At 37.1% G+C, this 26,517-nt stretch overlaps 4 protein-coding genes and 1 pseudogene across 4 annotated transcripts in view; all 5 read right to left on the bottom strand.

Moving 5' to 3' along the window:
* Positions 1–936, bottom strand: LOC102017366 (annotated as a pseudogene).
* Positions 937–7,435: 6,499 nt separating this feature from the next.
* LOC102017041 (olfactory receptor 8K3-like) lies at positions 7,436–9,442 on the bottom strand. The gene is made up of 2 exons (XM_005408229.1): positions 9,372–9,442; positions 7,436–8,400 (listed from the first exon to the last, which is right to left on the bottom strand). Exon 2 carries the CDS (start codon positions 8,375–8,377, stop codon positions 7,436–7,438), a length of 942 nt encoding a protein of 313 aa, XP_005408286.1. The 5' UTR covers positions 8,378–8,400; positions 9,372–9,442.
* A 4,279-nt stretch (positions 9,443–13,721) lies between these two features.
* LOC102029885 (olfactory receptor 8K3-like) lies at positions 13,722–14,681 on the bottom strand. The gene has a single exon (XM_013506371.1). It carries the CDS (start codon positions 14,679–14,681, stop codon positions 13,722–13,724), a length of 960 nt encoding a protein of 319 aa, XP_013361825.1.
* A 3,508-nt stretch (positions 14,682–18,189) lies between these two features.
* Positions 18,190–18,966, bottom strand: LOC106146992 (olfactory receptor 8K3-like). The gene has a single exon (XM_013506370.1). The coding sequence runs from the start codon at positions 18,964–18,966 to the stop codon at positions 18,190–18,192; it is 777 nt and encodes a 258-aa protein (XP_013361824.1).
* Positions 18,967–20,799: 1,833 nt separating this feature from the next.
* LOC102016735 overlaps positions 20,800–26,517 on the bottom strand; it is a 33,698-nt gene continuing 27,980 nt past the window's right edge. The window contains 1 exon segment of the mRNA XM_013506369.1: positions 20,800–21,354. Within this exon segment, the coding sequence (XP_013361823.1) occupies positions 20,800–21,354 (555 nt within the window).

Raw genomic sequence — 26,517 nt, 5'->3', positions numbered from 1 at the left:
ATATATTTTATTCACAAACTGGTTTTTCCCAAACACTTTTTGCATGGCTTCTTTGACGTCTTTGTTCCTCAGGCTGTAGATGATGGGGTTCAGCATGGGAATCACAATGGTGTAGAATACGGACACCGCCATGTCGTGCTCCAAGGCATAGCTGGAACTTGGCCTCACGTAAATGAAAATAACTGTTCCATGGCAAATGGACACTACAGTTAGGTGAGAGCCACATGTAGAGAACTTTCACTTCCCTTCTGCAGAGTGTGTCCCGAGAATAGCTGACAGAATGAAACCATAGGAGATCAGGACGATTAACACAGTAAATATCTCGATAGCGCCAGCAAAGTAAAAGAGTAGCAGCTGGTTTGTGTGAGTGTCAGAGCAAGAAATCGCGAGCAGAGCAGGGATGTCACAGAAGATGTGTTGGATGACATTCGGCCCACAGAAGGACAGGCTGAAAGTGGCCACCGTGTGCACAGTGGCATGCAGAATCCCCCCAAGGAAGGAAGCGATGATGAGTGGGGCGTAGACCCTGGGCGTCATGCTCACGGAATACAGGAGCGGGTTGTAGATGGCCACATAGCGGTCATAAGCCATTGCAGCCAGGACAAAGCATTCTGCGGTTCCAAACATCACAGCAAGAAACATCTGCGCTGCACATCCGAGGAGTGAAATGACTTTCTTCTTGGACAAGAAACCCACCAACATATTTGGGGTAATAACGGAAGAATAGCAGGCATCCACAGAAGACAAGACACTCAGAAAATAGTACATCGGGTTGTGCAGCCGGGAATCCCCAATGACCAGCAAAATCAGTCCTAAATTTCCCAGGAGAGTGATAAGATAAACTGCTAGAAACAGGAAGAAGAGGATGAGCTGCAGCTCAGGGTTGTCAGTGAATCCCTTCAACACAAATGCAGTGACTTCAGTGAAATTCTTCATGCTGCCAGTCACAGGACGAGCTCGAAGATACTCCTGAGTGGTGGATGCTGTTACTAGCAGAGCGTGAACCTCACTGTAACCATAAACAACAGGAGCCAAAAAGGTATGAGTGTTTCCATAAACATACATATACGAGTGGGTGTGTAAACAGCATATAATTTCCCAGCAAAAGAAACAAATAGGCCGGAGAGGATGCTCCTATGATCCATTGCATGATCAAGTGCATAATGTGTGTGTGTGCACTTTGTGAAGTAGTGTCATGTGTCTTAAGTGTGAGGTCTAGTGGTTAAGGTTCTCTGGTTAATAATTCTAGAGTCAGAACTGAGTCTATAATCTTCCTCACATTGCTTTAGAGTTTTCATAACTGTAGCCTGCCTTTTAGCTTAGAAAGTCTTCATGGCACTACAAGACAATCCACATACGCTGGGGAATGAAAGGAAAAAAAGCTTTGATGGATATTGATATTTTTAATTAATTAAAACTTGAGAAATATGAAATACATAGTAATAGTAAAAGAATAGTAGATGATATCACTGAAACAAATTTTAAAGCATTAGTGATAGTTTTCCTAATAATATAAAAATATAAGACTGCAGACAGTTGTATATGTCAAATGTTTCCTTACCTTCTATGGCTAGATTCTGTGATTTGTTTTTATTTTAATCTATCTTCATCAGTCACTAGAATTAAAGAATACTCTGTACAAATAGCCCTCTTATTTACTTATACAACTATAAATTACATATTTCCTATTGTTTTCTTATTTTGTAAGAAGTGTTTGTTTAAATTCTTGTGTAAGACTGGATAAATTAAGGGCTAATGAATACATATTATTCATTCTTAGAACACAGAAGCAATAGTAAATGCTTGATTTTCAGAAGCAAGGTATTTTCTAAAAATAACATAGATATTCCTGAAATTTTAGGCTCTAGCTCCACAAAAGTTTTAGATTATCTGAAAATTTCTCTTACCTGAGGAGCAGCAAGCACTCGGGTGTGTCCACCGTGAAGATGTCTCAGTGAGGCTGTTTTTATCCAGTCTTTTCACTGTTGACGAAGCCCACAGTTGTCCCTAGGGAAACAGGTCTCAATTATCTCCAAAACAGAAAAGTAATGATCTAATAATCATAATGAAAAAGGGAAATGTCCTGGAATAGGCCTAATCTGCTGCTATGTATTATGAACACGCTTCTGACCCTGTTTCAAATGTTTTGTTTAATTTTCAATTTTTTAATAGTACTGTACATATGTACAGCATAATATCAAAGTGTTTAAAATATTTCAGATCTGCGTTTATCCGATGATCAGCGATGCTGAATATGTTGTGTGTACACATGTTCCTCACTGAAAGACTTGCTTAACGAATGGACTTACACGCTGAGGTGTGCTCTTCTGATTTATGAACCGCAGGTCAGACTTACAACTCATCGGGTTTTTTGTGCATCTCTGTTTACATAGCTTGAATGTCTATTTGCACAGTGTACCTTATCTATACAGCACTGTAATTTTTGCTGATTCTACTGTAGAGAACAGTACTGCAGTCTTATGTTCTGTTACACATTATAGTACTGCATGTAAGAGTCACGCAAATAAAGCAAAGTCATCGAGTTCAAGTTTCCTTTGATCGCTTCTTTGTTCTGCAAATCATTATTTAAGCGACGCTGTCAGTTAACCATCTGCTTTCAGGAACTGAGTTCTTTTTAAAACCCTTCTTTGGGATTTCTCCCATATTGACAGTGACTGGTCAATGTGGGGGAATTTTGATCATTATACAAGATCATCATTTCTTGAAACTTCTGGTTTCTGTGGACGTGTGATATTACAAGGTCATTAAATGGCTGGGTTTTGTTCTAATCTTTGTAATCTAGCTTTGTGCTTGTCTTTCCACAAAAATCTAAGCAATCGCTTCCCTTTTTGATCCTGTGGCCATTTTTGACTCCCCGAAATGGAAACTTGGTCCATGTTTCTAATTATTACGGATGTTTTGTCACTGTTTCATCACTAGAGGGCGATGGGAGCACAGTTTGGTCCCATTATGTGAATACTATTTTGTGCAGTAAAAACGCAGGGATTATTTTTTAAAGATAGCGCTGCAGAAACCTTTCCTTGTGAATACATTAGGTGCCACTCCCTCTTCCACGGTCCTTTTCTTAAAATCAAGGATTCTGACCGGTTCTGGGCCAAATAACAATTGGACTCAGACACCAAAGTGAAGCCTTTGTCTGCCAAGAACACAAGCTGTGTCCCACCTTAGCCTCCAGCCTCTCAAAAGCAGCACAGCACTGGGGAAGTCCTAGGCCCACACTGCCGTGGGCTGCGTGTTGCTGAGGTCTCCTCGGGGCCACAGATCCCGCAACCAGCCACGTAGGACCTTGCTGTGTGCACTGCCGCTGTGCCTCTGCTGGGACAGGGGTGCTCCTGAGCCCACTCCCGGGAAGCCTAGAGACGGGGTCTGTTAAGATCCCCACCTGCCCTTCACTGGGTTTCAGGACAGAGTCCCACGTGAACTAACCTCTCCTACCCGAGCAAATGAAGCCCTACACCAGGCCCAAGTTTGGTGCAGTGTTGGTGAAGGCCACCCTTGTCGCTTTGTCAGGACAGCGGCCCTTCCAGGTGCTGGTGCTGGAGGCCAAAGCCAGACACTCTGTCCCCAAGGCCCAGTTCTCTGCATGGTGTCCGGGTAGCTCTATCATCGCTGACTGTAAACACAGGTGTGGGGATGACTCTGCCACCGGTGGGCAGCGAGTGAGCGGTGGAAACAGTCCCATGGCCCACAGGGCTGCACGCTAAGCTTGATCACAACTGAAGCTCAGTTTAAGGTGGTCTCGGGTCGGGGCATCCTCACTCCACTCCTAGCCAGCACCGCTGCAGGTGAAATGTGAGTCTGTCCCTCCCCAGTCGGTCTCTATGTGATTTTAGTGCTGTTGGAGGCTTTGTCTCTTCCTCATGCTGGATTTCACCGCAGTGACCTTGAACTTTAAACGGGCCTTGTGCTGGCTTGAACATTCCCAGGCTGCTCCCCTGTGGGTAGAGTCTCACTTCTGGCCTTGCTGCCTAGTTGGGGGTCCCTGTGCAGCCTCAGTAAACCTGACTGGGCCTGCAGGCACAGACCTTCCTGTAGAGCTGGGCTCTTCCTACTAATAGGATTCACTGTGGGGGTGCGGAACCGGAGCTCAGCTTTAAGGCCTGAGCTCCGTTCTTTCTTCCTCTCACAAGTTGAAGCCTTCTTCCTTCTGTGCTGCCCGCTTAGAGCTGCAGGAAGAGCAATGCACAACACCCTTTCCTGCCGCCCTCCCCAACGTTTCTATACTGAGACCTGGTCCATGGGTATCACTTGACTTCCTCACCTCTCTGAAATCTTTTGGTGTTTAAATTAATTTCAAATGCTCTGACACTGGGAATGCATCCACCAGCTCTCCGTGTTTGCCCAGATTTTCAAATATAATTTCATCCACTCAGAGGATTTGACCAATCTTTAATATTCTGACATTTCCTCATTATTCTGTGGATTTTACTTGTAGTTCTATTAATGGAAGTCCCATTCTTACACAACTACCTTTTTTCTCTAGACTGCAGCTTGTCCCTTTTATGATGTTTGTGATCCTTTTCATCTACAGACTTAAAAGTGTTGCATGACTATATCACATTTCATTTATATTTGAGGATGTTTCTCGTGTTTAAGCATAAACATAGACATCTAAACATAGACACATACACAGGCCTTTATGCAGGTCTGAAATATACACAGAAGATGAGTATCCCGTATAACAATTGAATTTTGTCATTGGGAGGAAGGGATCATGTGAACAACATGGGAGCGAACCTTCTAAACAGAAGCAAAACTATCATGGTCAGAGTACATGATAGGAGGCAGTGCTCTGTGCATACTTGTGACATGTAATTTAAAGTTTTTAATCTGAATTCAAGAAAATAGTCTCGCCTTGAATTCTTCCTTCTAAGAGATTTTCTCATTGGAATTGAAGATTAAGCCCAACTCATGAGGAATAAAATGGCTCTTGCAATATAATAAAAGTTATAAATAAAAAGAAGAGAAAAGGAAAACAGGATATTACCAGTCTTATGAAGTTGAGTTTTTATATGAGTTTAGTCAAAGCTTTGTCATTGATGTATATTAGAATTTAAATTTTTTTTTGTATCCATTGAGAAGTCACATACTTGGATATGGTGTTGAATGTGAAATCTAATGTAAATTTCTGGCTTAAGCTTAGTATTTAATACCTTAGCATATTACTAGTTCCAGCAGCTGAAACCTTTTCTGGAAATTTCACTAGTATAATCCCTTTATCTCTCTTTGATATTGAGCTAGTGCTCATCAAAATTTTTGAAAATGTATTGTCTTAGTCACTTTCTCCTTGTTGGAACATAGTACCAGACACCTACACCTTAAAGGAGGAAAAGAGTTTTTTGGCTCATGTGTTCAGTGCATACTTTGTAGGGTCCAAGGAAGAAAGGCAAGGTAAAGGAGCTGCATAGAGGAACACTGTTCACGTTATAGTGGTCAGGAAGCAGCAGAAGGTAGGAGGCAGGTGGTGAGACATGTGCTTCCGGGTCATGCCCTAGAAACCTTTCTCTCACAGACCCCACCTCTTAAATCAAAGACAGATGTAAGGCTCTCATATTTCCATCACCTTTGAAAAGCCCACTTCTACAGGCATGAAGCTCTGGAGCAGCATCTAGATTAAACCATACTATGTATCTTCTCTTTACTTTTAGAAAGAATTTCTAGGACCTGGGTGCAATTCTTTATCCTAAACTTTTAGTAGAAGTCAAGGTATCAAGATTGTTTTTATGGATGAGGATACAATGTTGAGAGTTGGTTTTCTATACACTTTTGATTTTGAGTTCCTCCTCTTCATGGTGTTTTTTTACTAGTATGATTCTTATTTTCTCTAGAAATGATATAAAAAATGCACTGATGCTTAAACTTCTGCTGTGACCACTTTAGTATAACATTTTATCATAAAAATTACAAAACAACTATAAAACTTATGGTGATATTTATCTCCATGTTATATTATACAAACAATTTCATTATTCCAGTAAATGATCTTATTTAAATTTACATGTTACATGGGTAGTTTTAGTATACCATGGGTTGCTAAGGATGTAGATCAGTTTCTTCACAATATAAATATTATTTCATGCCAGTTAATTAATGAAAGTTATGAAGCATGTTGACAACACGTGAAAGTTACGTTTCACACAAAGCTCTCACAAGAAATACAGCTGAGTTCAAATCACTGGGTTATGCCTGTTTGCTTCCTGAAATAGAATTATCAAATTGCTGCGAAGGATGGATCCTAATCAAGGTTAGTACACTGCTGTACAGAGCACATATGAGCAAAGTTAGACTTGGGGAAGTAGAGCAGCGGATCTCCTTACTTCCTCATTGGGTAGGCATCTTACACAAAAGTAAAATACAAATCACTGCACCTTCTAAACATGAGTGAGTCCTTTTCTCTATAAAAATAAGGAAGAGTAGCCACAAGCCTGAACACTGGCAGTAAGTAGTAAACACCAATCCAGTAAGGAAAATACAATCAAACAAAAACAAAACTAAACACACGGCCCTGTGAAACCTCTATGGAAAGATTCAAAGAATATTTTTCTTTTCTTCTTAGTTGAAAATGTTTTGTTATAGCCTATATGCATAAGTTGCCCTCTGATTCCTAATCCTCTAACCTTCTTCAACTCAGTTACACAGTAGCAGGAATTGCAAGAATACCATAACCTTTATCTGCGAAACGGACCTTACTGGGCATTTGCATTCATTTGCATATGCACTGAATTAGACCAAATTATATGTTGCAGGGAATCTACTGGTTGATGGATAACCAAATATATTGAGTTAAGACATCCTGTTTCTCCCCTATAAGCAGGTAAGCTGAGTATGAAGACAAGAGGAGAATAAGATCCCGACAAGGAACAGGGACATTACAGCTCCTTAGTATGACAGATTCATTTAAACCATCATGCAAGACAGAGCTGCCTGAAACGGTTTAAAATTTGATGTTAACAGGACCCACCCAACAGGATGAAGCCTAAAACAAAATTTGGGATTAAAAAATCAGAAACACAGGCAAACACGGACCATGTAAAAAAATTTCTAAAAAATTTAGAAAGCATAGACCTTGTAAAAAATTTCTAGTTAGGAATAATATACAGAATATTTAAAAGCTTCTACTATTCGTCCTTACTGTCAGAGTAAAACTAAAATGTGATCCTCTTGTCCACAGACCTCTATTGTCCTAGAGAATTTTCTCAATTATTATGTTTAAGCCACAGCCATCTCCTTTTAAGGAGGCAAAGTTGTTTAACATTTATTTAGTTGTGTACTAAAATTATTTAGATTTTTAATTCGTACACAAAAGGTCAAACCTTAAATATATATGAGCTCCATCATCATTGCCACCTCTGGGGAGAAAGAGAATAGGTGCCCATCCACACCTCATTTTAAGGACTTAAAGTATTTGTACCCTTTAAGGAAAGACACCGGATAGCTTTTTCCATGTCTTTTGTATGGCATGTTTCACATTTTTGTTCCTCAAGCTGTAGATCAAGGGATTCATCATTGGAATAATCAAAGTATAAAATATAGAAGACATTTTATCAGTGTCTTTGGAGTGACTGGACTTGGGCTGCACGTACATGAATATCAAAGTCCCGTAGAACACTGTGACCACGGTCAGGTGGGACCCGCAGGTGGAGAAGGCCTTGCGCCTGCCCTCCGCAGAGTTCATCCTCAGAATGGTTACGAGGATGAGCAGGTAGGACACGAGGACCACCAGAAGAGAGGAAATCAGATCAAAAGCTGCAAATGCCATGATTATCAATTCAACTTCGTGTGTATTTGAGCAGAGCAAAGATATCAAGGGGATACAGTCACAGTAGAAATGACTGATGACATTGGATCCACAGAAGGGCAAAGTAAAAATCTTTATGGAAATGAGGAGGGACAAAAATGTGCAGTAGAGATAGGGAACCGCCACTAGAACCCAACATACTCTCGGGGACATGACGACGGTGTAGAACAGAGGCTTACAGATGGCCACATAGCGGTCATAGGACATGGCAGACAGAATAAAAAGCTCACTACCAATAAAAACAAGAAAGAAAGCCAGCTGTGCAGCACAGAAATGATAGGAGATTGTATTTTGTTCCAACACAAAGGTTGCCAGCATTTTGGGTCCCACAGTTGTGGAATAACCAAGATCAGTGAGAGCCAGGTGTCTGAGAAAAAAGTACATGGGTGTTTGCAGCCCAGAGTCCACCTGGGTGAGCACGATCATACCCACGTTGCCCACCAGCGAGGTCAGGTAGACGACGAGGAACAGCACAAACAGTGGAGCCTGCAGCTCGGGACGGTCTGTGATGCCCAGCAGGATGAATTCGGTCACCGCGGAGAAGTTGTGTTCTTTCATCTGGACTTATCAGCAAGTGTATTCTGGATAAAAGAGATTTCAAATGTTATCACCACAGGGACATTTATTATGCAAAGCTAGTATATGTAAGATACATTCAAACTTCCCAACTCACATTATTTGAAAGTAAAACTCAGTTTTACAAGTGATACTACAGATAACTTGCAAGAAATATAGAGCTGGGTCTGTGGTTTTCAGCAAGGACAATTTTATTCCAAAAAGAACATAATTCAATACCTAGGTAAAATTTTGTGGTTAAAATTGGGCTAAGGCTAATCCTTGTGTTCAGTGACTGGAACCTACTTAAGATGTTGGTGTCTATGTCTAATATTCGGCTTACAACAAAAACATTTAGCCTAAAATATCAGTAGTTTTGAGGCTGAGAAATCATGAGAGACATAAAGATGGAAGAATAAGAAAGATGTTTTCCTATTTGTCATTTGAATAATTGCAACTATTCAGTCACATTTGTTAATTACATTTACCAATGGGACATTATACAGAGTCAAATTAATTGATGTTTTATATTTACAGCTTCTGAAAGTGCATAGATCACCATAATTTAAAAACAGTCATCTACAATTTATATACTTGCATTTGGTATATCTGGTATTGTTCAAACACTTGGTAGATATGAAATGCATATATAAATTAAAACAATATAGCACTTATATAAATTTAAAAAACTGTACCACAAAGCTATACCATATATACAATGTTTTATATATATATGTGTGTGTGTGTAGGGGAATGGATATGGTTATATATTACTACCATGTGTTTTTGCATATAAATAGTATTTTCACAGGATTTTTAGTGCTAGTAATTAAGCAAAATTCTTCCTTTGTAAAAACTATTAAGTTCCTACCAAATTTATTTGGAAGCAAGAGGGAATTTTCAATATTTCAGCATGCCAGGCACTTGAAAATAGTTTACACAGACCATTTACTCATGTATTCTGTCTTTAATCTATATTTTTAAAACTGTAACCTACCTGGAAGAGATTTTCTTTGCATGTGGATATGTGCATTCCCCCAAGTTGTGAGTTCACTTCTGTATTGAGGCTAAAATGGTGAATAGTTGAGGAAAAATCAGTAGGTGAGGAAACAAAATTTATCCTGATCTTTACCTCATCCCTCTTCCATTATGACTAAAATTAGATGTTCCATGTATACTCACTTTGGATTTGTTATCTTCTCTTATTTGTAAACAGTACTATAACTTGTACTGTATTGTCTTAATATAAATTTACTTTAAGTAGCCTTCTCCCTCTGTGGAAATTTTCATTAAAATTTGAAAATGCTTTTGTGTAAGTAACAAATCAGATGTTTGGTATGAATGTGGGAGCTGGGGGAACATAAGAAGTGTGAACACATTAAAAGAAAGAGACCTTCAGCATTGTTTTTTTGCCATTGTTTTATACAATGAATGCCCATAACGTTCCCTTTGGAGACAGGAATAATGTATTTTAAATTGAAAGTTTGATGATATATTTTATAAAGCTATACATGGGATTAAAATTTTACTATGAATCACACTACCATGGAAGAAACTAAAATACAGAAATGACGAACATACACAGAGTGTGAGATGGGTCTTGGAATCTTCTGTGGGATATGCCACCATAACTTTCTCCAGATGTGCCCAGTATCCATATTAACATATCCATATTATGTAGATAAACAAGTATCAACCAAATGACATATATTTGAAAGTGTCTATTAGCCCACAGAACATTTAGCAAGTAGAGAAAAAGTGAATGACATTTAAAGGTAAAATAATGGCATTTAAAGGTGAAATAATTACAAAATAAATCATAAATAATTACATTTAAAGGTAAAGTAATTAAAATGTAAAACATTATTAGCAATTCTTCCTACATAGAAAAAGAAATAAATGGCTCACTCTCTAGTAAAAATTGTAGTGACAGCCATCTGGACCTGAGCCACAAGCAAACAAACAGTATCACACAGGTTTGCGGCGATCTACGGACAGCCGATTCTGTGTGATTTTGACCCACACGTGGTATGCTCCCCTGGTTGTGCTGTGGCCACTTGATCTCCTGTTCTGCTGCTTTCGGATTCCACATGGATGGTAAACAGAACCAAGTGCCAGACTCTAGAACTGGAGGGTGACTGTAATCAACGCCTTCACAGTCAGTTTAGATCCTGCTTTTGGGTCCTCTGGTTTGGTCTCATTGTAATCCTCCCTACTCCTGTATCTCCCGCACAGGAAAACTGAGAACCAGTGTCCTGTAAATTGGAAAAAAAAGATACAGATGCTCCCTCTTACATGCATTGGAGTTAGTGAAAAAAGAAAGGTTTTTGTTTTGCTAATCTTCATTGAATATTCAACTTTGCTCTGAAGAAAAAAATGTTCAGTCAGAGGCAGATTCCAGGGGAAAATGCATTTTACCATTGCCATAAACCTGCATCCTTACCAGATATTTGATCCTGAAGACAGATCTCTCTGTCTCTCTCTCTCCCTCTCTCTCTCTTTGTAATTTATCTACCTGTCAGTCTGTCTATCTTCCATCTATCTACATGAATGTGAAGTGAAACTTAACCATGTGAAGATATCAGCAATGAATGCCATCCTTACAATTATTTACATAAACCTATATGCTAAAATATTTTTAAGGGAGTCACACAAAGAGTCTAAGTCCACTAAAAACTAGGGATTTGGATTCTATCCAAATGGGAAACCGAATTAAAGCAGTTTCAACTTCTGCCTTTAAAAAAAAAGAATATCTGTGTCCTTTTATTTGTGCTGCATTCCTCACTTTTGCTGTCCACTCGACATAAAATTACATGAATTCAAAATTAAAATTTTTTCTACACGTGCACCATGCATGTGTTTCAGTGATGCTGGAAAGCTCTGAATAGAGCAGGAGATGTTCAAATGTTAATATGAAGAAAGAAAAAGTTCGGGTCCCACTGCTGCTCAGGGATGATGCAGTAGTAGAAAGCGCGAAACTGGGTCAGAAATGACCATTTACTTAGATTGCAAACCAGAGCCAAACGCGACCATTTCTGTAGACACTGGGAAGCTATGGGCCACATGAACGCTTATGGCATTTTTACCTGCGATGAAAACTCTTTCTGAATTCGTTCATGGTTTCTGATCATCTCATCCTTGAAGCTGATTTATGTTTTGTGTTTATTTTCCACTTTTCGTTCTCTCTCTGAGGAGATGCCAAGCAATTCGTTGGTTATTCCCAAAGCATTCAAATGATTAATGAAATGCTTGGAGATTGTCCGCTAATTGTTAGAGACAATTTCTTCTCACCTTTGCATGGATTTATTCACTGTACAGGAAGCCCTCTTTTGGGTTTTACCCGAAACTCTTATGTTATGTTATGCGCAATAAATGAGTTCTAGCGATCTGCTGTGAAACACCGTGCCAGTAGGTAACGGGACTCTATTGTTCGTTAGGAAGTGCTAAGAGTGCTAACCTAACAGCAAACATAATAAAATAAACAAACAAAACTCACAACTCCGGGGCACAAAATGTGTTAAAAGAGAAGAGTCTTGAAAATGTTATCAGAATTCCAAGAACCAGGAAAAGTCACCTTTACTGTGAAACCTCTGTGAGAAAAATCCTGCATAGAAAACTACGCGGGGATAAGGAACAGCTTGCAGGGATCAAAGGAAGTGAGGGTGGGGTGGAATTACTCAGTGGGTGCTTTGTAAGAATGGAAATGTAGCATAACATTCACATGCATTCTTGAATGTACAGTTATTCTTATCTAAATTCTCTTATTCTAAATTTTATTGAGATGGATGAAGCATTTTTAAAATTACCACATGTTGCTGACTCCAATTGTCTTAGCAATTGCATCACTTATTTGCGAGTCCAGGTTTTCAAACTACACATACAAGGGGAAAAGTTTAAACATTTTAATACAACACATAAATTATAAAATATATACTTCTAAAATCAAATAAATGTCATATAATTTTACCTAAGCATATTTCATTCCCTTTATGCCCATTATTTGAGATCTGTTGACATTCTGAACAACATTTATTTTAGAAAGAGTATATTAGTGTACATTAACTCACATCTTAATTTTTTCATATTAAAGTATTAGAAACTTTATTATAAAGTCATAATTGCTAAAGGTGGTTTGGGAAAAAATTAATTTTAAAATATATTAATTTTAATATTTTCATACCCAACAATAAATTATATTAGCATTTCCTTTCTGGAGCACTGTGGTACAGCTCAGCAGTGCAGTACCTGCCTGGCCAGTGTGAGGTCCTGAGTTCGATTCCCAGGACACACAGGTAGAAAAACTTTCAATCATTGCATGATGCATTCTGTAGGGAACTGCAATATTGTCTTGCATATGTGAACCAATAAATTAAACTGTGTTGTATATTTCCAATAAAATGAATAAAATATCTACTGCCTAAACTCAGTAGTAATATTTATTACAAGGTGACAATATACATGGTGTTTTAGTCTTCAGATAATTATTTCACTCAAATTGTAATGTGTATGTTCTCTGTGGGTTCACACACTTCCATATATCCACTGAATTATACAAAATCATTGCTGCATTGGACCTGTGCTTGTTGAATAGCACATTTTGTTGAATGAATAGGCTCCAATGGGTTAATACATGATCATCTGGTCATTGATGAGAAATGAAAAGTATGCTAAGATTGTAACATTAGAATATCTACTAAGAACGCAAGTGTATTCATAGGACATATTCATGCTGCACTCATCCTGCTACAATGAGCCTCTTGAAAATGCAATCAAGTTTGTAACACAACCACTACATAGTGTGTAAAACCTAATGTTCTCATGCAGACAGACACACAAAAGAAGCACAAACACGAAGTCATACATGGCCACAGGAAAGTTTATAATAATGCTGAAAATACCAAAAATATTGCACTATGAGAGACTGAAGCAGGATGAACATTAGTTCAAGTCCCACTGGAACAAAAATGAGGCTCCTCAAGAACCTGTCTTGAAGGGAAGAAAGAAAGAAAGAAAGAAAGAAAGAAAAAGAAAGAAAGGAGAAGGAAAGAAAAAAGAAGGAAAGAAAGAAAGAAATGCTCAGGACCTCAAAGAACAAAACGGGTTTTTGACTTATCTTCTATTCCCACTACTTTTTACACTCCATTCAGCATACAGCTGTACTGATAGACCAGACAATTTTAATGTACTAACAAAATTCATTGAATATTATACTATAATCAGTCTCTCTCAAGGAAGCACAGCTTTTTAATGATTTTTTTCAGTGATGCATTTGTAACATTTTGAAGTTTAAGTAGAACCACAGTCCCAACATTCAAGATAAATGGAGTCCAGCAATAGTATTGTACCATTATATTGTACATGACTTGAAAGAAAAATGCTTGCATATCATTTTCCAAGTCCTATGAAGAGCACATTTGACATCTTTGTTCCTCAAGCTGTAGATTAAGGGATTCAACATGGGGATGACCAGGGTGTAAAATATGGAAGCCATTTTGTCAGTGTCAAAGGAGTGATTGGACTTGGGCTGCACGTACATAAATATCAAAGTTCCATAGAACACTGAGACCGTGGTCAGGTGGGACCCACAGGTGGAGAAGGCCTTGCGCCTGCCCTCTGCTGAGTTCATCCTGAGAATGGCAATAAAGATGAGCAAGTAGGACACAAGAACCACCAGAAGGGAGGAAATCAAATTAAAAGCAGCTAGGATCAGAATTATCACCTCAATTTCAAGAGTATCTGAGCACAGCAATGTTAACAAGGGGAGACTGTCGCAGTAGAAATGACTGATGATGTTGTGTCCACAGAAGGACAAAGTAAAAATCTTTATGGTGACCAGAAGAGAAACAAACATGCAGTAGAGATAGGGAATCAGCACTAGAACCCAACACACCCTTGTAGACATGACAACAGTGTACATCAGAGGGTTACAGATGGCCACATAGCGGTCATAGGACATGGCAGACAGAATAAAAAGCTCACTAATAATGAACAGAAGAAAGAAAGCCAGCTGTGTAGCACAAAGGCAATAGGAAATTGTATTTTGTTCCTCAACAAAATTTACCAACATTTTGGGTCCCACCGCTGTAGAATAGCCAAGGTCTGTGAGAGCCAGGTGTCTGAGAAAAAAGTACATGGGTGTTTGCAGCCCGGAGTCCACCTGGGTGAGCACGATCATGCCCACGTTGCCCACCAGCGAGGTCAGGTAGATGATGAGGAACAGCACGAACAGTGGAGCCTGCAGCTCAGGACGGTCTGTGATGCCCAGCAGGATGAACTCGGTCACCGCGGTGAGGTTGTGCTCCTCCATCCAGGGTGATCAGAAGACCGACTTTTGTAAGAACATCAGCATAGGGTAAAAGTGGAAATATTATCACCTGTAGGTCTCTTACTATGCAAAACTAGGTAAATAGGATACATTCAAACATTACAGTATAGAATACTATCATATATAATTTTAAATAAATGATTTGAACATTTATATATGTATATATACACACATGTACATAAATTAGAAAATTACTGCCCCTCACTGTGGGTGACTATACTCATAAAAGTATCTTATTAATTGTTCAGCGATGATTCATTTATCTTTATTAGGAAATAAATAGCTACTGGCATTAGTCAATCTACTAAACATCCTACTATATCCAATATCCACTTTGAAACAATAAACCCATTAATAAATTGTTTCCAAGGTCGAGAGGCCTTCATGCATAGATAGATAACTAGCCAAAGAATCTTTACTTTGGAGCAACAATTTAGCTCAAACTCTACAGTCATATACAAAAACATATCCTTGCAATATTGATTGAAAGAATAATTAAGTGACTCAACGTGCCTAAGATTTCTGGAAAGAATTCTTATAGATCAAGCACATCTGTATATTTGTGTTTTTTAGTGATAATGGTAACCCCCTTGAAATAGTTTTTAACATGTACAGTTATACTAATTATATAAAATAAATGTGCTCGTATTTCTCCCTCTCTATGCTCCCGATCCATGAGTATTTTGAGACCATTTTCATGACTGATCTTCTATTGCTAATAAGTAGGATAGTGACATTTTCATATAAGTTGTTTTTGGATAAATTTATTGAAAATATTCTTCCCCTCTGGTTATTTTTATTACAGTTGAAATATACTTACTTGCATATAAAATCAAATGAACTTTATCATGCCAACACCTGGGGTAGCACAAAGAATTCTGTGTAAATTAGGAAAAGGATGAGTCATCAGTATTAGATTTAAAAATTGAAGAGCCATAAAATTCTCTTGGATAAAAAATGCTATGATTTATGCAAAATAATGAGATTTTGTAATAAATTTCATAAACATACACTTTTTATAAACTAGGAAGTATGCTGTAGAATATCCTAGCGACAACACAGTAGTAAACATGATATATTCACAGATTATTGAATGTATTTTAGAACCCTGTATCTGATATATCATCAGGACTTCCAAATACCATAGAGCACATTATGCAGACAAGTATGTGTAAACTAAATGAAATGCATTTGAATTCCTTATTACCTAGGGACTTAAATATGGCATAGTGGAAGGTGAATATGACATCTTAAAGTAAGTTAATTATTATTGATATAAAAACTTGTGAGCAAAACTTTTCCTTTTTAAAAAAGAAAAAAATGGAAATGATACTCATTAGAGTGAGATCTACCATGATGCCCAGCAGTACTTGAATTATAAGCAAACAAAACGTTCATTCAAGTTCACATTGAACATCCAACTGATTGCAGGTCATTTGGGTGGAACTCATACAAAATGCTCCTTGCGTGGTAGTGGGTATTTAATCTCTTACTCTGCCCTTTCAGACATCACCCTAATATTAAATATAAAAATAGGCCAGGTAATGGCATTTGAGAAATACCTTCAATAAGCACAGGAACAAACAGTTCAAATCCTTTTTGGTGTTGGTTTGGCTTGGTTTCTAAAAATGAAAGATTACAAAACAATATACACACCATAATGAAATATAAAGATCCATGTAATGTAGAGAAATAGAGGTAATTTAAACAATTCTGGAGATAAATGGAAATTGCTTTTCACAGTTGACTAATTACAATTGAATAATCATGTTTACTTTTAAACATGTAGTCTGAGAGAATTTAGTCAGATGGAACATCTAAAAGAACATCTTCCCATTATTATTAAACTTGTCATAAAATATTTACTCTAAAAATCAATCCCTATATTTCAATGTAAAGGGGAAATTGTTTTTCCTTAGGAAGATATCAAAAATGGATCTAATTCTTCCATTTATTTACAAAATCATATACATCCAAATACTTAAGGTAGTCAAAAGGAATTTAGAACCACTCAATACTTAAGTATTTGCCAGAGATCAAACTGAGAGACTGAATCACTGCTATTTCAATATTTATTTACAAAATCTTATACATCCAAATACTTAAGGTAGTCAAAAGGAATTTAGAACCACTCAATACCTAAATATTTGCCAGAGATCAAACTGAGAGACTGAATCACTGCTATTTCAATATCTCCCTTAAAAATTCTTCATCTTTTCACTTACAGTAGATCTCAGTTTTACCATCTGCGAGGTCCAACATTACATGCATAGAAGGTGAAAAACTTTCTACACACACACACAATGTGTATTTCAAAGGGGATTTCTGCCTCAGGCTATGAGGACATTTTTCAAATTTTAACATGAAGAACTGTGAGGTTCCACTGCTTTGCAAGCATTACAAAGTGATTGCACAGAAACTGAGTCAAAAATGGTCCCTTTACCAAATGGTAAAGCCATTGCAAATCGGGACCCATTCTTTAGATTTTGATAACACACGACAGCTCATAGTCTATCTTTGTTACCTGGAATGAACTCACTCTCTTGAGTCTCTATGTTTCTTAACTTGTGGGGTTTGAGGACAATTTATGGACTTTTTTTAACTTTAGAGTCTGTCTAGGGAGATGCAAAACCATTGGAGATTAACCCTAAACCATTTGATGCATAATCAAATGCCTAGAGGTTGTCCACTAATTGCCTAGCACATTTTAAAATCAACTTTGATTTATTTATTATAGGCCCAGGCACACCATGTCTGGGTTTTAGCTAAACATATTAGTATTTGAAGTATATCTCAAAGGTGTCATTATTCTCGTATTCCATGCCCTAAATCCAGAAGTAGCCAAGATTTAGAAACAACCTAAATATGTATTACCTAGGAATGAATAAGTAGAATGTATCTTCCATGAGTAATGGAATATCAGACTGATCAAGGATATCCTACAATATGCAATAACATGGGACATTGTAGCTCCTTAGTATGACAGATTCATTTAAACCATCATGCAACACAGAGTTGCCTGAAACGGTTTAAAATTTGATTTTTTTAGAAAAAAAACACACAATAGGATGAAGCCTAAAACAAAATTTGCAATTAAAAAAATCAGAAACACATACATAGAGGCAAACGTAGACCATGTAAGAAATTTCTACTTAAGAATGCCACAAAGAGTATTTGAAAACTTCTACTATTCATCCTTATTGTCAGACAGCACAAAACTCTACTATGTGATCGTGTTGTCTGTAGACCTCTATTGTCCTAGAGAATTATCTCAATTATTAGGTTTAAGACTCATCCATCCCCTTTTAGGGAGGCAAAGTCTTTTATTGTTTATTTAAGTTTGTACTAAAATCATTTAGACTTTTTACTAGTACAAAGAAGGTGCAACTTTAAATACATACAACCTCCATTGCACTTGACACACTCTAGGGATAAACAGGGTAGGTGCCCATCCACACCTCATTTTAAGGACTTAAAGTGTTTGTATCCTTTAAGGAAAGATGCCAGATGGCTTTTTCCACATCCTTTGTATGACATATTTTACATTTTTGTCCCTCAAGCTGTAGATCAAGGGATTCATCATTGGAATAATCAAAGTATAAAATATAGAAGACATTTTATCAGTGTCTTTGGAGTGACTGTCCTTGGGCTGCACGTACATGAATATCAAAGTTCCGTAGAACACTGTGACCACTGTCAGGTGGGACCCACAGGTGGAGAAGGCCTTGCGCCTGCCCTCCGCAGAGTTCATCCTCAGAATGGTTACGAGGATGAGCAGGTAGGACACGAGGACCACCAGAAGAGAGGAAATCAGATCAAAAGCTGCAAATACCATGATTATAAATTCAACTTCGTGAGTATCTGAGCAGAGCAAAGATATCAAGGGGATACAGTCACAGTAGAAATGACTGATGACATTGGATCCACAGAAGGGCAAAGTAAAAACCTTTATGGAGATGAGGAGGGACACAAATGTGCAGTAGAGATAGGGAACCGCCACTAGAACCCAACACACTCTCGGGGACATGACGACGGTGTAGAAGAGAGGCTTACAGATGGCCGCATAGCGGTCATAGGACATGGCAGAGAGAATAAAAAGCTCACTACCAATAAAAACAAGAAAGAAAGCCAGCTGTGCAGCACAGAAATGATAGGAGATTGTGTTTCTATTCACCACAAAATTTATCAGCACTGAGTCATAAAATGTGTGGAAAGAGAAAAGAGTCTTGAATATGTTATTAGAATTCCAAGAACCAGGCAAAGTCATCTTTACAGTGAAACTTTTGTGTGAAATATCCAGAATGGAAAACCACATGGGGATCAGAAACAGAGTGCAGGTATCCACGAACATGAGGGTGGGGAGGAATTACTCAGTCAGTACATTGTAGGAATAGATATGCTGCATAACATATATATGCAATCTTGAACGTACATTTATTCTCATCTAATTTCTCTTATTCTAAATTTTATTGAAATTGATGAAGCATTGTTTAAAATATACCATTTTATTGACTCCAATTATCTTAGCAATTATATCACTTATTTGTCCATCCAGATTTTTCAAACTATACATGCAAGAGCAATGGTTTAAAATTTTGGAAACAATGTATAAATTATAAAATGCATGTTCACTTCTAAAATCAAATGAATGTTATATAATTTTACCTAAGCATATTTCATTCCCTTTATGCCCATTGTTTGAGTTCTGTTGACATTCTGAACAACATTTATTTTAGAAAGAGTATATTAGTGTACATTAGCATATACCTTTATTTTTTCAAATTATAGTATTAGAAATTTTATTATAAAGTAATCATTGCTAAAGGTGATTTGGGAAAAGAGTAAATTAAAATATATTAATTTAAATATTTCCATACCACCAACAAATGATCTTAACATTTCCTTTCTGGAGGACTGTGGTACAGCTCAGCAGTGCAGCACCTGCCTGGCCAGCATGAGGTCCTGAGTTTGCTTCCCAGTACACACCGAAAGAAAAACTTTTTCTTTTTTTTTTTTGGTACTGGGAATCGAACTCAGGACCTTGCATGTAAAATTTTTCAATTCTGTCATTGCACTATGCATTTTGCAGGGAATTATGATATTGTCTTGCATATATGAACAAATAAATTGTTGTGCTGTATATTATATACAAAGTGAATAAAATATCTACTGTCTATATAGTAACATTTATTACAAGATGACACCATATATGAGGTTTTACTCTTAAAATAATTATTTTACTTGAATTTTAATGTATATTCTCTCTGTGTATTCACATACCTACATAGATCCACTGAACTATACTAAATCATTGCTGCACTGGACCTGTGGCTTGTTGAATAGCACATTTTGTTGAGTGAATGGGCTCCAATGGGTTAATACATGATCAACTGGTCATTGATGAGAAATGAAAAGTATGCTAAGATTGTAATATTATAACATGTGCTTAGAACACGAGTATATTCATAGGACATACTCAGCTTGCTCTCATCCCGCTACAATGAGCCTCTTGAAAAGGCAACCAAGTTTGACTTTTGTACAACCACGTTGTAGTGTATCAAGCCTGATGTTCTGACACACACGCACACACACACACACAAAGAAGCACAAACACAAAATCATACACACATGGCCACATGGAAGTTTATTGTAAGGCTGAAAATGCAAAAAAAAAAAAAATTGCACTAGAGAGACTGAGGCAGGATGAACAAAGTCCCACCTGAACAAATTAGGAGCTCCTCAAGAACCTGTCTCTAAATAAGTAAGTACATGCGGAGGATGGCGTTTATTGTGAAGGCGGTAGGAGGGATACTCTGTACCTCAAAGAACAAAAAAGACTTTTTACTTGTCATCTGTGCCCACTACTCTTTTACACTCCTTACAGCATATGGCTTTATACATCGACCAGAGCACTTTAATGTACTAGAAAAATTCGTTCAATAATACACTACAATCAATCTCTCTTTCTCAAGGAAGCACTGTTTTTTAGTGTTTTGTTCACTGATGCATTTATAAAATTTTTAAGTTAAAATAGCACCAGAATCCAAACTTTCAAGATAAATGGAGTCCATCTATGGAGGGCAGCAATGGTATTGCACGATTATATTGTACATAGCTTGAAAGAAAAATGCTCGCATATCATTTTCCAAGTCTTATGAAGAGCACATTTGACATCTTTGTTCCTCAAGCTATAGATCAAGGGATTCAACATGGGGATGACCAGGGTGTAAAATATGGAAGCCACTTTGTCAGTGTCACTGGAGTGACTGGACTTGGTCTGCATGTACATAAATATCAAAGTGTCGTAGAACACCGTGACCACGGTCAGGTGGGACCCACAGGTGGAGAAGGCCTTGCGCCTGCCCTCTGCGGAGTTCATCCTGAGAATGGCCACAAAGATGAGCAGGTAGGACACGAGGACCATCAGGAAAGAGGAAATCAAGTTAAAAGTGGCTAGGATCAGAATTATCACCTCAATTTCAAGAGTATCTGAGCAGAGCGATTATAACAAGGGTTCACTGTCACAGTAGATATGGCTGATGACACTGTGTCCACAGAAGGAAAAAGTAAACATCTTTATGCTGAAGCAGAATAGATACATGCTGTACATCCCAGTCCTGATCCCATCACACCTGCCCCTGCACTGTGAATCACACTGAATGAAGAGAATACCGTTGCTTTGAGTTACTTACCTTCTTTTTCATAGTTATTTTAATAAAACTGTAATGTGTGGTGCTTGTATATAAATTAACTTAAATACTTTTTTCACTGAAGTTCATTGTCCTTATAAGATGTATATTATTTACAGATGATACTTTAAGATATATATATCTTAAGATATATATCATATATATCATATATCTATATATTAGTCTTACTATAATTTTCATAAATGTATACAGTGCATAAAACTTTTCTTATGCACGCAATAATTTGCAGGCTCTAAATACTTTAATTCTGGGATTTATATGGATTACTGGTACAGATCTGAAATCATTCTGTGCTTGAAATTCATAAGAAAATGCAATAGCACATAACTCATACAAATACATGTGTAGTATGATGTAATGTATCCAGATGTCTCTAAGGCCCAGAAATTTCAAATCATAACATACAAACAAATGTATGATCTTTAAGGTAAGATAATTATTACTGTTGTAATAATTTGTACCAATATTTCCTAAATTGAAATAGAATTGTCACATTTTGTATTTAAAAATGTAGTAACAATAATCTGCATCAGGTATAAAGAAATGAAATCACAGAAAATTAAATATAAAGCTGAGTCAGAATCCCTGCTATCTTGCATAGAATGTCATACTATAAGAGCTGCCTGGTACCCTAACTAACCTTGTGTCCTCACCACTTATAAAAATATTTACCAATGACATTATGAGAAGAACGCTTTTATAAAACCACTAAGAGAAAAATCATGTTGTTTTTGATTGACTTAATGTGCAATCATGAAAGGTTAAGAAGGATGAAAAATTAAAAGTTAATTGCCTATTTTTCTATAAGGGAAAATGAAAAGGTTTCCTCTCACTTCCCCGGGAATTCTGTAAAACAGGTAAATTGCTTTTTCATAGATATTTTCTTTACTGAATATTTAAATTTTATTTTTTAAAAGATTAAATTTATTCATATCCTTTTGCCAAAAGGAAAACATTTTGCCATTACAATAATTTTGGGTCCTTAAAACCTCCTAAATCTCCGCTAATGTTTTCCACTTCTTGATGTGACTGCGAAATTCTCACAAGATTCAGAATTAATCACGCTTGTATATTTGTTTACCTGATCACCGATTTAAATTTATTACTACAAGATTCCCAGAGAAACACAGACTATGTAAGTGTTAAAAGCATGTCAGAATGCAAATATATCTGACTATGTATACATATTCATAATATGCAAAATTAAATGTTTTATAAGGACACACAATGTGTGCTGCATGTACTTATACTATCAAAGTATTTGAAAACATTTGAAATTAATATGAAGCAAAAGCAGAGCTCCTCCAGCTTCTCAACACTAACGAGGTAAGGAAAAGCACACACAAACTGAGCTGTGAATGGTCACGTACCTTAGTGGCAAAGCCCTATCAAACTGTGACCATTTTGTAGGTATTGGTAATGTACGGCAATGCCAACAACCTTCTGTCTGCATCACCTATAATTAAAACTCTCTCCTGGTTTTCCCATGTGTTGTTTTTAACAATGCTGTTGCAAGACAATTTATGGATTTTTTTAACCTTTTGAAACTATCCCTGAGAAGCAGCCAAACAATTGTTTGATTATCCCTAAAGAAACTGAGATCTTAGTGCAGTGCCTGGAGGTTTTCCAATAATTGTCAAGGACAATGTGGATACAGTGTGAGTCACGTATTAATCCACTGAATGCCCACAGCCCAATTTCTGTGTTTTATCTAAAAGAATTATTACTAGAGTTTTAAAAGTATGTTGCAATTTTCATATATATTGTGACAACATTCAAAATAACAAAGATGTGGAAAAACCTAAATATCCACTGACAGAATAACAGATAAAATGTTGAGTATACATGCAATGCAATATCAGTTAGCCTTAAATATGAATCCTTCAATACGTGATAACATAGATGAATCTGAAGAACATTATGCCAATGAAACTATCCAGTCACAGGACAGATACTATGAATGGCTCCAATCGCATGAACTATATAATACGCCTGAAGGTAGAAAGTCACACTGGAGGGTACTATTTGCAAAGGGCTGGGTGCTGGGGAGAATGAGGAATTGTTTATAAACAGTCAGGAGGACCCATTATGAAAAATGAGTAAGTTCCAGGAATGTGCTTTGAAGCATTGTGTCTGTAACTACAGTAGCTACTGACTAACTCACAACTGTGAGTGAAATTGCTTGGTGAGGTTTTGTCCTGATGGAGATGTTTTAGATGTAGAGAAATCTGTTTTTTGCAAAATATCATGAATCTGCTAATTTGCATCAAAAGAAGTAAAATAATACATTTTATGACATGTGAGTTTTAACTTAATAAATTACATTAATTGTTTTTAGAAATGGTTTGCACCTTCATGGTATTTTGAATACAAGAACTTATTTTGGCTGGGATTTAACTTAAGGTCTTGCCACCATGCCGTATGTTGAGCCTTCTTTTTATTTTTTATTTTCAGATGGGGTCTCTCTAAATTTCTACTTTACCAAAGGTAGGCTAGACCTTGTGATCTTCATGTCCCCACCATTCAGAATGCTGGGATAACAGTAGTGCACTACCATGCTTGTCTAGCTGCAGGCATTCTTGGTAACACATTTTTTTGTATTACATGCATAAAATTTTAAAATAGATTTACATTAGTATTTTATGACTTTAGTTACATAGAGTTTCAAGATTAGTGGGACAAGAACAGTGCCTTTCAGACCTTATACAATTTTTAAAACATATAGTACTCCAAGACAATTCTACTAACTGTAAATATTTTGATTCAAAGGGATAATTGTATGTTTTTCTAAATTGAAAATATTCATTTGCCTAATGCATATTTTATAAGAATACAATTGGCTTTATATACTTTATTACTTTGCCATTGCAGGGAATATTATCTGACACCCACAAATAAAGGAGAATTTTATTTTGGCCCACAACTTCAAGTGGTCCAGTCCATGGTTAGCTGGCTTCAAGGCAGAAATGGCATGGTGGAAGTGTGTGGGATAAGAAAGGTGCTCAACCCACAGCAGCCAGGAAACAGAGAAAGGGAGGGGAGAGGGGAGGAACCAGGGTAAGGAACACGCCCTTTCAGATCACGCCAGCAGTAACCTACTTGTTTGAACAGGGACTCGGCTCCTAACAGCATATTCAGCTATGAAGTAGCACCCCCGTGATCAATGTCCAATAAGCCCCATCTCCGGAAGTGTGAGAAATTTGGGGCACATTTTAGAAGCAAACCATGACATATTCATGTGAACCAGCAGTTTTAACAAAAAATGATATTTTACTGAATTCATACCCTTTTCAGGTTTTTCTTCTTTCAATGAATTCTGGCCTTGATCCTGTACAATTTTTTCACTATCTACCATTTGTTATGGATAACAATAGAATCCTAGCTACAAGTAGCCCCTGAGATTCCACCACCTTCCAAAAGCCAAACCGTAATGCATGAGGCTTTGAGAAGACATCCCAGATCTAAACCATAAAGTACAATTACCCAGATGAACTGAATATGTATACTTCTTCACATAGTATATCTAAAGTGAGTAGTGAGTACAGTAAACACAAGCACTCTCCTTTTGCCCTAGTGCACAAAGAGACCGAAATGCATTTGCTTTGGTTCTTTAGATGCTCTTCAATGTCAGCTGTGTTTGAACCCTCAGATCTGCTGAACAATTTGTCAAGAGGTAAATAAGCCAGTTGAGTTGAGTACTGGAATATGTGTGATACTCACTACTGTATTTATCCTTTAAAATTAATTTTCAGAACACGTTATGTTAGAGAAAAATGGGAAAGTCATTTCCATGCGATAAACACCATAAAGAGAAGCAAAGTCAAAGGAGAGAGTACGGTAGCATTGCAGACACGTTAGAAGTGCTATGGGCTGTGACTCTGTAATGGGGCATTTCTGAACATTTGAGGTAAATAACAAGATGATACAGAGTTCTTCTCAGTCACATGGCTTTGAAGATGATCAGACAACAGAGAATGACCTCAGTTATGTCAAAAATCTATTTTTTATTAATGGCCAGGGTCTACTCTTCACAATGTTGTACTCCACTGAACAAGATGCCTACCTGTAACCAAGAACTCAGTTGAGATTGTTTCAGCTTTACTGTAAGAAATCAGGCTGCATGAGTTTTTCCACTTCAAACTTTTTCAAGATTACTTTGGCTCAGATTCTTTATGTTTTCAAAAAAATAGAAGAAACAATTTGAACATTTGAGCAAAAACACTTTAATTTTGCCAATTTAGCAAGAAGCCTGTAGACTAAGATTCAATTTGTACATCAATTGCTCATCATTGAGCTGCTGGTCAGCATCATGTCTCCCTTCTTCTAGCCCCTCATCCACTTTTCCTTCCTTGTTTCTTTCCTTCTCTCTTCCCTTCCTTCCTTCCTTCCTTCCTTCCTTCCTTCCTTCCTTCCTTCTTCCTTCCTTCCTTCCTTCTTTCCTTTTTGCTTCTTTCTTCCTTCAATTCTTCATTTTCTCCTCCCTTCTTTCCAGGCTTTATTGCTCTCCTCCTTTCTTTATTTGCTCCTTTCTACTTTTTCTTTCCTTCTCTGTTCCTTTATCTGTCTCTCTCTCTCTGTCCCTCTCTCTGCCTCTCTCTCTTTCTCTCTCTCTCTCTAGTACTATCTGCTAATTCCACAAAAATTTTTAATGCTTATGCATACAACAAATTGCCTATCCGTAGATTAATAGATAGGTTCCCTGAGATAAATCAGGACCTTGTCCCATTCAAAGTTTTGATGTTAGTCTCTGCCAGATCGCTGATATTCTAATGTTTAGCTCCATTTCTTCTCATACTTATCTGTACACTGCTCCAATTCCCTTATCAATACATCCTCTTCATGTGTTCCATCTTTTCTATTAAATACTTGATTACCTTAAACCAGTTTCTCTCACCAATGAACAGTATAGTGCACTGGAATTTATTTTATTTTATTTTAAAGATAAAACAATCAAGACATATTAACATGCATACAGACATAAATAAAACTATATAAAAGCAATGAAAACAATACAGAATTACAGACAAGGTGATAGGAAATTAATAATGGTTGTTGTATTACATATTGTTATCTTCAAATTGGTTACTCAGAAAAATAAAATAGGAATG

The sequence above is a fragment of the Chinchilla lanigera genome, unplaced genomic scaffold, assembly GCF_000276665.1.
Source record: "Chinchilla lanigera isolate Chin_1 unplaced genomic scaffold, ChiLan1.0 scaffold00110, whole genome shotgun sequence".
Taxonomy (NCBI): domain Eukaryota; kingdom Metazoa; phylum Chordata; class Mammalia; order Rodentia; family Chinchillidae; genus Chinchilla; species Chinchilla lanigera.
This window is presented reverse-complemented; position numbering and strand designations above follow the sequence as displayed.

Coding starts and splice junctions, on each gene's coding strand:
- LOC102017041 (XM_005408229.1), bottom strand. CDS start 8,377: ATGAAAGAACACAACTTCTCCGCGGTGACCGAATTCATCCTGCTGGGC.
- LOC102029885 (XM_013506371.1), bottom strand. CDS start 14,681: ATGGAGGAGCACAACCTCACCGCGGTGACCGAGTTCATCCTGCTGGGC.
- LOC106146992 (XM_013506370.1), bottom strand. CDS start 18,966: ATGACTTTGCCTGGTTCTTGGAATTCTAATAACATATTCAAGACTCTT.